We start from the raw sequence: 15,440 nt of genomic DNA on the forward strand, positions 1-15,440 counted from the left end.
TGGACAACGTCACGCGGAGCCGACTGACACCACCTATTGCCGTGTAAGAGTATTGTTGAGCAAAAGTTTCCGGATTCAGCCAGACGCCTAGGAGATTCTACAGTAAAGAATCTGCAGCTAGATGGCTCTATCAGATTAAACATTATTTTGAATCTTGCAAGGTAATGGGTCGCAGGAGAAATTGTATTTACATTTCCAAGACCCTAAAACACAGCAAAAGTGACAACGTCCATCTTAGAAAAGAAACCTTTTATTCACAAAAACATTGACAAAATGTACACCACACAGCAGGACCCAAGATCCAATGTCATCTGAACAGAGATCCCATGGAGAGTCCCACCAACCACCTCCGAAGACACCATCTTGAAAGAGAACCATGTCCCACAGAGCCATCGAGGAAAGTCTTAGCTGACCAGACCTGAAAAACAAGAGGTAACAATCAGTAGAGTGAAGCAAGTTGGGAGTCCTTCCCTTACTCACTTTGTTGGTGTTGAAAAAACAAGCCCTATTTCCATCCATCCTTCAGAGGCAAGAAGGCTTAAAAAAGAACATTGAAAAGGAATGAACACCCATCTACCATAACACTAATTCATAAGCATGCTAAATGTATTATCCATACCTTACTTAGTAGCGAGAGTGAATGTATATGTTTTGCATCAGGATATTAAGCACAACAAAAACCCCTGGGTCTGCAACAAGCAGGACAGGTAAGACCTAGTAAAGGTGGAGTGTCCCTTTTAAAGGACGGTTTCTCTCACCCATCAAAGGTGGCATGATTCATCATAGGGTAACCGCCTTGCACCTCGGTGCCTAGTCACAATGCGGGCTACAACCCAGTCTTTGAGAGAGAGTGGCTCAGGGGTGTTTCGAGAAGAGGTATAGAAAATACCTTAGATGACGACTGGATTTTAATATGTATTTGAAGGTGCACCTAACAAAAGCATCTAGGACCAAAAGTAAAAGCATACAACTGATTATGCCCCATTTCCAAGCACAAACATCCAATATAGCCCTGCTAATTCTAGAATGATTTGTATTTTTCACAGCTAACATCTGCTGAAATACAAGTCATGCCTGATAAATAATAAAAATTGCCTTCTAGCATTGCAAAGTCTATATAGTGTATTGGCTGGAGGAAATAATTTTGTCTCGCTTGCCATTTTGGGTTTTGCATTCTAGATTGATTAAATCATTACCAAGGAAACTCACCATTACAAATTCATCATACTACTTCGAAGTTATTGTTCTCAGAGACACATTTTGACATGTGCATATTGTGAGGTATGTGGATGGCTGTGCAGCACCATGTTGAGGGTAAGGATTGGTACTAATCATATTTTTTCTATTTCTGCATTTGTTGGGGGCAGACTGCTTCCTCATCATTCTGCTTTCTCATTTGTTTATTGACATTTTTCGTTTCTTGTAGTTTTGAATATGTTTGCGCCGTCTATGCTTTTAAGTAACCCAAACAATATAATTTAATTAATTTAAGATATTAATAACTGCAAACAGGGCACACTAATTAGATATTGGATAAAAGTGGAGAAGTGTGGCTCAATGGTTAGAGCAGCAGACCCTGAGGCAGAGGTCAGGCCCGGGACCAGGGTTCGATTCCCGACGTGGCAGGGTCTTGGGCTCAAATGTCCGCGGACTCGATAATTCTCGCCTCGGTGCCTACTCTAATCATGGGTTCAAACTCTGGGCAATAGGTTGCTTAATCTCCACAACGGCCCCAACAACGCTAGAATGCCTGGCTTCACCTTGGGAGTGCCCAGGAGTGGGCACCTGACAGGGAAAGCCAGGAAGGGTTCCACAGCGGTATTCGTACAGCGCCTTGAGACCTCTGTAGGGGTGATAAGTGCGCTATACAAGTACAAAATAATAATCATAATAATAAAGAATAATAAAGAATCGTCCTGCTATACATTACAAGGATACTGGGAGTTATAGAGTAGCTCCATGACCACATAAATAAATTAGGCTGATGGCAGAGTTCCTTTATAAGGCCATGGGACTCTTATTGAAATTTCAATATCCTTTCAATGTACGACAGAAGGTATTCCTAATAATCTATGGTAACACCACTAACCCATGCCACAAACCGCTTAAATCTTTGATGTCTTGCACTTTCATATGACTGAGATGGAGTGGTTGCAGATATGAACAATAAAAACAATCTGTAGTGCAAAATTAAACACCAAAAGCATTTATTGCATAATTGTTACAGATAAAAAATAGCCGCAGCTTAAAATCTGCAGACACATGCAGAAAAATGCTAAAGTCAGACCCTCCAGGATTTCGCGATTTGCAAACAAATCACAAAATGGTCCATTTTCTAAAAAAAAAAACATTGTTTTTTACAAAAGTGCCTGTAAAATTCCCTTTTTAATGGTGATTTCCTAGGTGGGGGGTCTGCAAATGGGCTCTGTGCAAGTTGTGTCCTGCATTAATATGCCTCTGTGGTTCATTGCGCCCTGAGCTCACCTCTACTAGTCTATTCCACACAGGTATTAGATGTCAGGAAATACCTGGACCATCAAATTTATTTACTGCTTTGGCACTTATAATGTACAAGGCAGGCTAGACAGAGTTAACTGGTGACTGGGTGTGACCCTCAGGCGTGACTTGCTCCTTTACACTGCACAGCACCGGGACCTGCTACTGGCATGGCCAAGTAGGTGGAACCAGCGTGGCACTGAGTCAGCAGGCACCATGTTTTTAAGGCCTGCATACCGATGCCTCCATGCAGCCCCTAGCTGGACTGAAAACATATGCTTTACAGCACCACATGTGTTTGAGGATGGGTGGGCAGAGGCACACTGAGTGCAGGCACTGAAGGAGTATTTTTTAAACTGCAGACTCCCTCGGGACGTCGCTGTACACTGGACTACTTGCCCTGTAAACCTGCCCTGCTGAACTCCCTGGCAGCTCCACAGCTTACTCCCAGTGACCCCACTCTCTCAGCAATGGGCACTGTTTCCCTAATTCCGGAAGCTTGGTGACAGCCCTAGATAATGAATATTTAAGAAGGGCGCGAACAAATGACTGCAAGTAACAGCGCCTAGAAACCAAAGCGTTATTATTCTGGGTAGGGGCTTAGTGCCCTGGTGGAGCAGGAGAGGCACAGGGTCCTTAGGTGAGAGTGGTGAAGGGTGGGGGGGGAATGCCTGCCTGTCCTCTTCTAACTTGTGCACACACTGCAACACTTCGCTGCAGTCAGTGTGTTAATCAATTTTGAATGTATACTGTCCTATTAGGTATGCTTCATTTTAAATCGTACATTTTGCAGAAATCTGCTAGATGCTTGTATACATTTGTAATGTGGGGGACTGCGTTGTTAAATGCAGTAAGTGTTACATAAATTGCATAGGTTATTTATTTTATGTACAGGCGCACACATTTTATTATCATACTTAAGAACATTTCTTTATAGCAAATTAAAACAGGATCTGAGTTATAGGCACATGATATTGCGGAGGTTTTCTAAAAGAAAATCTGAGGGCATGGGGCGGAACCCTCTGGGGTACATTATTGTTTTAAAAATAAAAAAATAAAATAATTTGCCGCTAAAATACCACAAAATTTTAATTTTTGCCCGCAAAATTTCAGTTTTGTACCGCTAAATTTACTAATTTATGTTGCAAAATCCTTGGGGTCTGTATAGTTTCAGCAAGGCCTGAAAATTAAACCCAATACCATTAATCTCTCTTTTTTGGTAATCACTCACTTTACAAAAAGAGTGAGGTAAACCTTTGCTTCCATTTTTTAAATTAAGCTGTAATCATGGTACGTGTCAAGCCTTCCACCTTGGCTGCTGGCTCTTGCAGCAGTCATTATAATGTCACAACTCAACTGTAGTAATTCATTACAGTTGGAGGTTATGTCATTTTCTTATTGCAGGTGACTAGAGATGCCCTAACTTGACTACAATAAGGAGACATGGTAGTTTATACAGGGATTGCAGGCTCGCGTGTTTAATAATATATTTCACTAGGGTCATTGTAATTTTTCTTTAATTGTAGAATGAAATGCAATTGATTGAGAGAGTAATGGAGGCAGACCCCTACCTGTTGTGCTCTAAGAGATTGCCCTATTTACAATTGATTTATGGGCCACAGCAATCTAGTACTGAATAATGAAATATCTTCTTCCAACCCACAACATTCTAGTACTGTATGAGACTTTCCACATACCACAGGAAATAGACCACTGTCCAATACAGCGTAGTTCTACATAATCATAATAATTACATCTCACCCTCATTATATACAGAGCCCACCCTCCAACAGCACATAGTAATTACCACACAAGATTGAGAGGAGTAGAGTGCAACATACTTACCAAGGTAATCGTCCATAAGAGAGCCGATCGCAAACTGCAAGAGGAGGAGATAAGCATCAGACACTTGGCACAAGGTAAATACTTCTGGCCTTCTCTCTCTCAAATCCTATGAATTCCACCATCACTCAAACAGCACAATGCTAGACCTGGTATCACCTGCCCACCACTGTCCTACCTCATGCAGTGCTTGATTGGTGGAAAAACAAGAACAATTCCGGACTATTAAAAGCAACCCTTTGTCAGCTCCACCACAATCCTGTAGCAGGCAGTGTTGTCGCTCACATCGTGTAATACACTGTAGACTGCATACTAGCCCAAATAGAGCGTTTCCCATGCTAACAGTGCCCCTCAAACAGCAGCATTTTCCCAGTGCGCTGCCAACAAATATCACGCACTTAAGTCCGGGCTTCTCTATTTTTATGTTTTTTTTAATATATTGCATATTTGGGCCCCCACCCCCTGCTCACCAATAGAAGAGTGCCATCACATGAGCTCCAAAGAGTGCCACAAACCCAGAGTGTGAAAAATAAACTACTGACTAATTGCGCCATTCCTCGAATAGATCTTGCCAATCTGCAGAGAGTAGTCAGTCTTGCATGCATCATGAACTTACAATATCATTTTTGTCCACACGAGTTCCCACAATCTTCAGTCGAATCTCATCATCCTGTTGGATGACAATGTCCTGAAATAGAAATTTACAAGTGAACCACAGCACATCAATGACCAATCCTGTACTGTGAATGCATTACACCTCTCCCACAAAAGCAAATCTACACCGCCTCCACACCGTTCTAATGGATCATAAAGTCTAGGGTCAGATATACACAATGGTAAGACAGAGCGCATCAATTACATTTAGTACCTGATAGAGCAAGCTTCGCATCGCGACTTGCTCGAGTCATGAACCTCGCCCGTGTGTAATCAATTTAATACATTTTGTACGTCTTATTAATGTTTATTTTTATATTTGAACGAAGTAGATGAAGCTTGTCTATGTGTTTTCTAACAACTAATCCATGTCTCTAAAACATGGCCGCCGCTTAGAAAATAGCTTCTGCGCATGCGTCAGTCACACTCACGTGACCTGACGTAGTTATAAGTTTGGTGGGAAAGGGTGCGCATGCGTAATACACAGCTTTCGGTAATAACGTGGAGCTGCTCTTGTGAGAGTGTATATGTTGCTAACATTTAAACTGCATAGTATATTTTTATAATGATAAGTTTAAAGTACAAAACCAATGATGTGTTTTCATACCGTCATTTCTATGTTTTAATTTGTTTTCGCTTACTTTTCATGTATCCTCGACTCGGAGGGGTGCTGGGCTGGGGAGTCCATCTTGGAGGGTATTTCTGCGCAGAATCGTAGAAGCTGCTATGGCATTGAACTGAGGCCAAAGAAGGTTGATGCCAGAGCCACCCTGGGAAAGAACACCTTCGCCCAGCAGCAGCATCATGATCATGTTCTATTGTAACGAAAATGTATTCTTTCACTGTATTCTGTGCGACTTTCTCATGGGAACCCCAATCTTGCTAGGCGGTGCCCAGAGATGTAAATTAGGCCTCCAAATAGTCTATTCTGATTGGTGCGTTACCCAAATCCTACCTTAGGACCAATCCAAATTGAGGGATTCTGACACTTTGCAACATTGGGGGGTGGTACACCGTCCCAAAACAGTATAACTACCCTGGGTTCACCTAGGGAAATTGTCCGACTTGTCTGGTTTAGCTGACCTGTCACTGACCCAACGCACTCAATAGGTGACTGAAGATACAGAGTACTGCGGAGCACTCTGTCCGAAATTGACCATAGACTAAGGTTTTACTAAACCTTAAAGTGCTGGCGGAGCACTTCGCTGGGAGTTCGCTGACCCAATCGGGGTCTTGATCGATAGCTGCAGAGAGGGTGGAGCGCAGGCGTTGCTTCCGAACTGTGGGTGCCGGTCCTGTCCTGAGGGTCCTGTCCTGAGGGTTTCCTGTCCTGATCCTAATCTGGTCTTCCTGTCCTGTCCTGGGTGTCCATTCTGCACCTGCTGTCCATTGAAGGGTATCCTTCCTTGAGGGTTTCCTGTCCTTAACTGACCCGTGGCCAGGGTTTGGTTTCCACACCAGTCTAGGTAAATATTGCTCTGAATCTTTAAATCTTGCACCTTGCTATTTTTCTGTCTTTTGCTTCAATAAAGACACACCTTTGCATATGTTAAATTTCCATGCTTTTCCGCAACCATTGAATCATAAAGTCATTTGCATTTATTTCATAACGTGTTCCTATGTTACCCTACCTGTTAGAAATTATATTTTGCATTGCAGTTTGTCATTTTCTGATATGGTCTAGAACCTCCTTACTTAAACTGTCTAAAGAACTTTTGCCTTAAAGCATAGCGTGTTTCTCTCCATAGACTCTCCTATAGTCATATAGGATTTTTGATTTTATCATAGTATAAACTCTTCCAATCTTTAGTACGTGCACAAGGTTGTTTCCTTAAATGAATGTCCATTCGTAAACTTTCTTCTAAAATTACATAGCATATTCCCGTTGCATCTCATATCAGAATTTCAATGATTACCTTGACTTTATTTCTCTATAGTTATGTACTTTTTATTATCTGGATTATTGATTGTCTTATTCTTGTAAATCTAATGATTTCTGAGAACGAACTATAGATAAAGACTTACTTCCAGTTGTCCGTGGTCATTTTACAAAGAATTTGAATGTTATTTGTTGGGTTTGTATTTTGCTGCCTTTCCTTTTACAGCTAGCTCCCTGATCCATTGTGGTCATAGGTACCCGTGTCGGTGGATGGTAAGTCGGGTACGCTGAGGAATAACGAAAGGAACTCACAAACTTTGATAGCAGACCGTGAGGTCATCCGATCAATGTATATGGTGATTTGAAATATATGGGCCCGAAGCCGGAAGTGGCGAAATTATTGGTCGGGTGACCCGCGCGCTCTATCAGTTTTTCTGGTAGCAGAGCTATGGTTAGGGACTAGTTAAAGGTTAGTTAGGACTAGTTAGGCTAGTCGAGTCGGTAGCTGCTAGTATATAGATGCTGCTATAAGAGTAGGCACTTCAGGAGAACTGATCACTCACTTGAAATGTTTGCTTTGGAAAATTATGAAATGTTTTAAACTGTTTTCTAATTGATATATGTATTAACCCATTCGTTCGCAATTGTTATATGTTGTTAGGAATCCCCGGGGAATTGAATGGCAAGTGGTGAATAGAATCCATTGCCTTGAGGTCGCAGGCTCAAGGAAAGTTAGGTGCAGGTTAGGTAGAACCAGAAGCACTAACTAGGGCTTTTCTGAATACATGTGTGAATAAATGTTAGTAACGAGGTTCATTGGCAAAATTCCCATAGTGGCGTAACCTAATAAGGGTCACATTGGAAGAGTAGCAGGTTCATCGGAGCTTGAGTGAAAGCAAAGGGGTCCGCTGGGAAACCTTAGACTCGGATATATCCCGGAAAGAGTGGATGGGTCTAGGGAAATAACAGGTTCACCGATGCTAGAGTGAAGGGTAGGCAGCAGAGATCTACCCGCAGTGTGTGAAAAGTAAATGGAAGTAGTTTACTTGCAGTAAAACAACTCTTTCCTGTCTAGACACTTGAGCACTGTGGCGAATGTGTATTCGTTGTAAAATAACCTAGTACTAAGCACTTAGAAAGAAAGAAAGTTTCCGTTACCTTGTGAAGGGAGGGAGTCAGTCGCGAAGCGTCTCTGACGTCACTCTGTGCCGCGCTGGGATTGGTAGAAACAGCGGGCGGGTAGCGGGGCTGGAATTGTGAAGGAGGGGTGAGCGCCGAAGCGTGAGAACTGTCTCGCGAAAAGGCCGCGCACCCATTGGCCGAAAATACTTGAACTCGTGCACCCCATTGGTCGCACGGAATTGCAAGACGCATTCTGATTGGAGGTAATTCTGTAAACAAAGTTAAGCGTAGAAATCGTATGTGGCACTCGTATACTCCAGAGACTAGACCCGATCCAAGAAACCTAGGTTTTGAAAGGGATCAGTGGAAGGCTAATAGATACGATATTATGTACGGAACTAAGAGAAAAATGTCCCTTGTAAATAAGGTGAAGAATTACTTCAAAAAGGACAAGCCGATTCAAACTAGAGAGGGCATTGTTATTCCACCACCAAATACTCCCGCCTCTTTCATGATGTTTGACAGAGGGTACAATACATGTGTGTGGTTAGAAAATTGGGTAAAGTACACAAAAGATGACGGAATAATGGCTTTTCCGTTAGAAGGTACCTTTAATGCTAGGATCCTATTCAATTTAAGAACCCGAATGAATGAATTGCATCCCAGACCAAGATTAACGCAGTATGAAGCATTAGAGGAATGGGAGATTGAGGCTTTCCAAAGAGATAAGCCCCGAATGGACAAAGGGCTGACCAAGTTTTACCCAAAACTGAAACAAGAAACCAGAGATAAAAAGATGAAACAGTGGAGACAGAGCATGATTGTTGAGGGACTGTTTCCCATGATGTCAGCAGAAGGTCCTCCTGGGGGGGAAAGAGGACAGAGAAATCCAAACACTGGGGGCCCCTCGGAGAATCAGATGACGAATTGTTAGATGACCTATGCATGAGAAGTCCGCCTCCTTATAATGAAGGACACCGACCTGGAAGTGCAGGAGATGTTCCCCGGAGACCTCTACAAAGGGAAGAGGTCAGGTCCATAAGTGTAGGAGGGAATTATCTAATTCCTCCTTATACTGAGGATATAGGGCCTGTGGAAACCAGAAGTATTTACCCCAGGAGACCAGTGGGCGGGGAGACGGGATATTCACAGGAAGGAGATTTCTGCTCTCGTCCTCCCTACGGAGGTGAGATGAGGTCCTTAGGTTCAGAAATGCCGTTATTACAGCCCCAAAACGAGGAAGATCCGAGAATTCTAGGCACAGGAAGTTTGTTTCCAAAGCCTAACTATGGCGGAGGGCCGAGTGAGACTCATCCCACTGCCCCGAGTTATGCTCCCATTCTGACCCCGCAGGTGTTACATGGAAACTCCTTGGACAGGTCATTAGAAGAGAAAGAGCGAGAAGCGCTGGGAAATCAGAGAGCTGAAATAATACGGAAAATGTCACAACTAAATGCAAGTCCTGAAGCCTTGACAATCCCAGTAACAATCGGACCGGTGGTTCCGTTGTATGGGGACCGTCAAGGAAGTCCGAAACCTCCCGTAATTACTCCTGTCATTGCACCGACCAGACCAGAACCATTAATTATAGATGATCAGACAAGTGAGTGCGAGTCGGAGGTCTCGCTGCTAGATCTGCCCATTAGAAAGACGGGAAAAAAGATACCGAAGCCGCACACGTTTAGTACGAGGGCAATTCAGATGGAATCGACCTCGGGTACTAGGAGTGTCACCTTGGTAACTCCTGAAGAAATCGAAAGATGGAGTCAGGAATTGGAAAAGCAAACGTCCCCAACGAAACCTTTAGATCTCTACAAGCTGAGAATAGAAATAGAGGAATTGATGGCAGGAAACGTAGGATTAGACAGATTAAATACCTACTCCGAAGACGAAATGCTGTTTATCTGCAAGAGTCTCACTCGAAATACCCGAGTACTTCATGAAAAACTGACAGACACTGCTGCTAGCATGGGAATAGATATTTCAAGATCGAAATCTCTGCAAAAACCATATAGGGCAGATTTCTCAGACAAAGATTTGGAAAACTTGAATGCTTCAGGGAAAAAAGCACAGGTCAAGGAACTATTGACAGTATTGCAAAAATGGGGAGATGTGGAAAGATGGAAAGCCAGATGGGTCAAGAAAAAGGATGAGGCCAGGTCTAGGCAGGCAACTTCCGAATTTGTTCTAAGGGAAACTGAGAAACCCGAACAGTTATGCCCTATGCGCGAAGTACCAGGTGGAAAATATGTGCACGTTCCATGGTCTAGACAGGATATTGTGTCCTTTACTAACGATTTCCCGAAATTGCGCGAAAAGCCAGTTGACTGGTACAGACAGGTGGAAAGGTTTGTAAAGGTGCAAAAATGCCTGTGGAAAGACCTGGATGGGTTCTTCGACATTGTGGTCCCGGTAGATCTGTGGACCGAGTGTAAAATTGCCATAGCATGGCCGAGTGAGGAATACCCAAGAGACGAAAAAACAGGGGAACCATCGAAAGAGGTGATGAAAAAATATGAACAAGTAATTCAACATCTGAAAGCAAAAGTGCCAGCAAAGGAAACTGATTGGACCAAAATAGATAGAACCACGCAGGAGAGAGACGAGACAGTGCACTCCTTTTATGAAAGGTTGTTGCAGGTGTTCAAAACATACAGTGGAATAGATAACATCGAGATGAAGGATATGACACATTTTATTTACAGGTTTGTAAATGGTTTAAGACCCGAAATTTGTCAGTGGATAAAGGATAACAAAATCTGTTGGCACACTAAAAAGATGGATGAGGTCCTACGGTACGCAAAGTACTGTGAGGACGAGATGGCAGAAAAGAAAAAGGCTCTCAAGGAGAAGGTTATGTGGGCTCAAGTGAAACTCGCAGAACAGCAGGAAAAACAATTGAGTAAAATGGCCAAAACTACTCAGAACCAAGGTCCTGGGGGTGGGGGAGGAGGTAAGCCCCGGCCCAAAATGAGCAGGGAAGAGGCTAAGAAGAAATTTCCCTGCCACCAGTGCGGAGAAATTGGACACTGGCGAGACGAGTGTCCCTATTTGCCGGATGATAACCCCAAAACACCTGATTTAACTCCACAGACGCAGAAAGAAAGACCAAGAAAGACCCAACCACAGGTAAAAACGATTCAGTTGCCCCGAGCACCAAAGCAAGTATTTAAGGGAAAATCCACGGAGGGTGATGATGTAGAAGTCTGGGAAAGCAATGAGAACAGAAATACAGCAACTTCGCAGTATTTACTAAATGATACCTTCTTTTGTGATGACCAGTACTGACGGGGCCTGAGAGGGGAGGACGAGGAGTGCGTACTTGGCGCCTCCTTGCAGGTAGACCAGTCCGGACCATACATTGAAGGAAAGGTTGACGGAAATGATGTCACTTTTCTGTTGGACACTGGCGCTACCCGTTCTACTGTAAGAACAGTGGACGTTCCAAACCTACCCCTCTCGGGAGAAGCCATCCAAGTAGTGGGTGTATCTAATCAACTGATTAGTACTCCTGTTACCGAGCCCATGGAGATCTCAATTGGAAACTTTAAAGAAATGCATAGATTTGTCGTTTGTGACACCAGTCCAGTGAACTTACTGGGACGTGATTTGCTGTGCAAAATGAACTGTACCATCTTTTGCACACCAAAGGGTGTTGAGATTCAGACCCCAGATAAAGATGGCATTTATAAATTAATGTTAATCAGACCTGACTCAGAAATTAAACGAATGACTTTGCAGGATTTGCCCAAAGAACTCCAAGAAACAGTAAAGCCAGAGGTATGGGACTTTACCGGGAAAGATGTAGGATTAATGAAAAATGTAGACCCCATACAGATAGCAATAAAGGACAATGCAGTATACCCCAATACTAAACCCTACAGAATGAATGCAGAAGTGAGAGCAGGTGTTGCCCTGGAAATACAGAAATTGCTGGAAGGAAACATCATACAGGAAGTAATGAGTAGCCCATGCAACTCACCGATTATGGGCATCAAAAAGCCTAGTGGCAAGTACAGAGTAGTGCAGGACCTAAGAAAGGTAAACAAAATAGTGGTTCCTTGCTGCCCTATTGTCCCGAACCCAGCAGTGATTCTGTATCAGATTCCCTGGGATGCTGAGTGGTTCACTGTGATAGACTTATGTCATGCATTCTTTTCCATTCCCTTGCATCCAGACAGCAAATTTCTTTTCTCATTTGCCTTCAACAGTCACGTGTATGTCTGGAACAGGGTCCCTCAAGGGTACACCGAAAGTCCCTCTATCTTTAATCAGAACTTGAAAAAATGTTTGGAAACTTTGGTCTTACCTGGAAGTTCTGTCTTGGTGCAATACATCGACGACCTCTTGGTGGCGTCCAAAAGTCATAGGGATTGTGTGATTGACACCATTGCCCTACTAAATCACCTGAGTGAGAAGGGACATAAAGTGGCCCCTGAAAAATTACAGTTCTGTGCAAAATCAGTGAAATATCTGGGGCACCAGATAGAGAAAGGCATCAGGAAAGTAACGTCAGAAAGAGTCAGAATAATTCAAAAGATGCAGTTACCCCGTACTCAGAAAGAAATAAGAATGTTCCTGGGAGTGATAGGATACTGCAGGCAATGGATTGTGGCATTTGCAGTCCTAGCTAGGCCCTTGATAAAAATGACCAAAAGAGGAACACCGGATATTGTAGAATGGGATGATGAAAGCTTAACAGCCTTCACAAAATTGCGAGATTGTCTGTGTACAGCCCCTGCGTTGGGAATGCCAGACTATTCCAAGGAATTTGCCCTGTTCTGTGACACTCGCGATAATTGTGCATTGTCAGTCCTAACCCAAGAACATGGCACAACCAGAAGGCCTGTGGCATATTTCTCTGCCACCCTGGATCCAGTGGCTGCTGGATTACCAGGGTGTCTGAAAGCAGTAGCTGCTACCTGCACAAGTTTAGAGCAGAGTGAGTCCATCGTCATGGGACATCCTGTAACTGTGTATGTTCCACATGGAGTGGTAATTTTACTAACCAGAACGAAAACTCAGTATCTCACCCCTAGTCGGCTGACTAAATACGAGAGGATTCTCGTGGGTGCTGCAAATATAACAATTGTCAGGTGCAACAGTCTGAACCCCGCCACTCTGCTTCCCGACTCAATGGATATGGAAGATGGGGAAGAAGACGAGCATAACTGCATTGATTTAACAGAATTGTGCACAAAACCACGCCCAGACATTAAAGAAACACCTTTGCCTAAAAATGACATGGAATTGTTTGTGGATGGTTCATGCCTAAGACATGAACAAGGAGGCCTGAGTGCTGCCTATGCGGTAGTCTCCTTAACAAAAATTGTAGAAGCAGGTTATTTATTTGAAGTAAAGTCTGCACAAGTAGCCGAATTGATCGCTATGATAAAAGCTTGCAAAATTGGGAAAAACATACGCCTAACAGTGTATACTGACAGTCAGTACTGTTTTGGAGTTGTGCATGACTTTGGCCAATTATGGCTACAGAGGGAGTTCCTGACTTCATTAGGTACCCCTATTCGAAATGGAAAAGTTGTTCAAGACCTTTTAGAGGCAATCCAATTACCAAAGGAATTGGCAGTGGTCAAATGTGTAGCCCATAAGAAGGACTTTGACCCTGTATCATTGGGAAATGATTTTGCTGATCGAGTGGCCCAATTGTGCGCCAGAGATCGATATATTATAAATCCAAAACGAGGGGGGCCCGGAAACAGCTGCCAACTTCGAGTGTTTGAAGAAGTGCCTACATGGGATGAAGTGAGAGAATAGCAGCAGGCGGCACCCTGGCAAGAGAGAGAGAAGTGGAAGGAAGAAGGGTGTAGACCAAGACGTGAGGATGGTGTCATCTTGGGCCCAAATGGTATGCCTGTGTTACCCAGACACTTGCTTGGCACAATGGCGAGATTGATACATGAAGGATCACACATTGGTAGGGACGCCATGATTCTGGTATTCCAACAGACGTGGTACAGTAAAAAGTTCAGGAAAGTAGCAGAGTCCCTCTGCCAGAGGTGCCTGTCATGTCAAAAGATGAACCCAGGCAAGAGAACAATGGTGGAACTGGGGAAAATTGGGAGGTCAGGGGGTCCCTTTGTGAGAATACAGGTTGATTTCATCACCATGCCACGTTGTGAGGGGAAGCGTTATGTCCTTGTCATTGTCTGCCTATTCTCAAAGTGGGTGGAAGCTTACCCTACTCCCCAAAGCGACGCACTGACAGTAGCAAAGTGTTTACTGAAAGAACTGATACCTAGATTCGGGGTTCCAGTCACGATTGAATCAGATAAAGGCCGACATTTTCAGAATGATGTGATCGACCAACTCTGTAAGGCATTTGGGATCTCGCAAAAACTCCACTGTGCATATCGTCCAGAGGCATCTGGAGTAGTGGAACAAATAAACGGGACTATCAAAACCAGACTAGCGAAATTGTGTGATGTATCTGGCATGACCTGGGTGAAGGCCCTGCCTCTGGTCCTGATGGGACTCCGAAGTATTCCAGACCGAAAGACAGGCCTGAGCGGAAGAGTGATGAGACAAGCGTGGGTACCAGGAAGCAAACTGTTGAGTATTACTGATGATTTGGTGCTTGAATACTGCAAGAGATTAGGTGACCAAGTGCGTTATATCTCTCGCCAGATCGGAGAAGACGCCGTCGCCAATCCAACGACCCCTCTCCACAAACTGGTTCCTGGGGACTGGGTCAAGATAAAGAAGCATACTCGATCGAGCTGCCTGGAACCAAGGTGGGGAGAGAAGCGCCAAGTGATCCTGGTAACGACCACAGCAGTGAAGTGTGCAGGTGTTCCCCATTGGATCCACGCCAGCCACACCCAGAAGGTATTACCAGACAAGGAGCCTGAAGAAGAAGGCCACCCAGCAGAGGGGCTTGCAGGAGCCAGACCAGAAGTAGCGGACGACGTACAGCCCAGTACCAGTCAAGCTGAGGAGTCCGCAGACGTTGGTCCAGGAGTAGTTGATGACGAACTGCCTAGGGTCCAGCCTGCTGGAGGGTTCCCAGAAGTTGGTCCAGAAGTAGCTGATGAGGAGCTGCCAAGCATATGGCCAGATGAGTGGATACCCTTAATTGACCTCACCGAAGACCCAATCCGAACAAGAGAACGAATTTGGAAAGGTAGAGAGTGGAATAGAGAGGAAAAGCAAGGCACAGGCGAAGAACCTCAGACTATTGAGATTCACGTCAAACCTGAGGAAGGAGAAGGTCAGACAGGGACAGAACAAGTGATCGATACTCCTCCACTGACTCCTGATGTCGAAAAGGGACAGACTAGACATAGAGTAATAGTTCGAGCGGAAGAAAATCAAGGGATCGAAGTGCTCGAACAGGATCAGTTAGGATTAGGAAAACGTGTTCAGGACACAGAAACAGAGACATTTGAAAAGCTAACACAAAATTCTCCTGAACAAGGCCAGATTAGTA

At 44.0% G+C, this 15,440-nt stretch overlaps 1 protein-coding gene across 1 annotated transcript in view; it reads right to left on the reverse strand.

The window, feature by feature from the left end:
• Window positions 1–232: 232 nt before the first annotated feature.
• POLR2G (RNA polymerase II subunit G) overlaps window positions 233–15,440 on the reverse strand; it is a 50,674-nt gene continuing 35,466 nt past the window's right edge. The window contains exons 6-8 of the mRNA XM_078660578.1: window positions 4,955–5,026; window positions 4,342–4,375; window positions 233–418 (exon numbers count right to left, since the gene is read on the reverse strand). Of these exons, the coding sequence (XP_078516704.1) occupies window positions 405–418; window positions 4,342–4,375; window positions 4,955–5,026 (120 nt within the window). The 3' untranslated portion in view covers window positions 233–404. The remainder of the gene's footprint in view (window positions 419–4,341; window positions 4,376–4,954; window positions 5,027–15,440) is intronic.

Source organism: Lissotriton helveticus, chromosome 9, assembly GCF_964261635.1.
Source record: "Lissotriton helveticus chromosome 9, aLisHel1.1, whole genome shotgun sequence".
In the NCBI taxonomy this organism is placed as follows: Eukaryota; Metazoa; Chordata; class Amphibia; order Caudata; family Salamandridae; genus Lissotriton; species Lissotriton helveticus.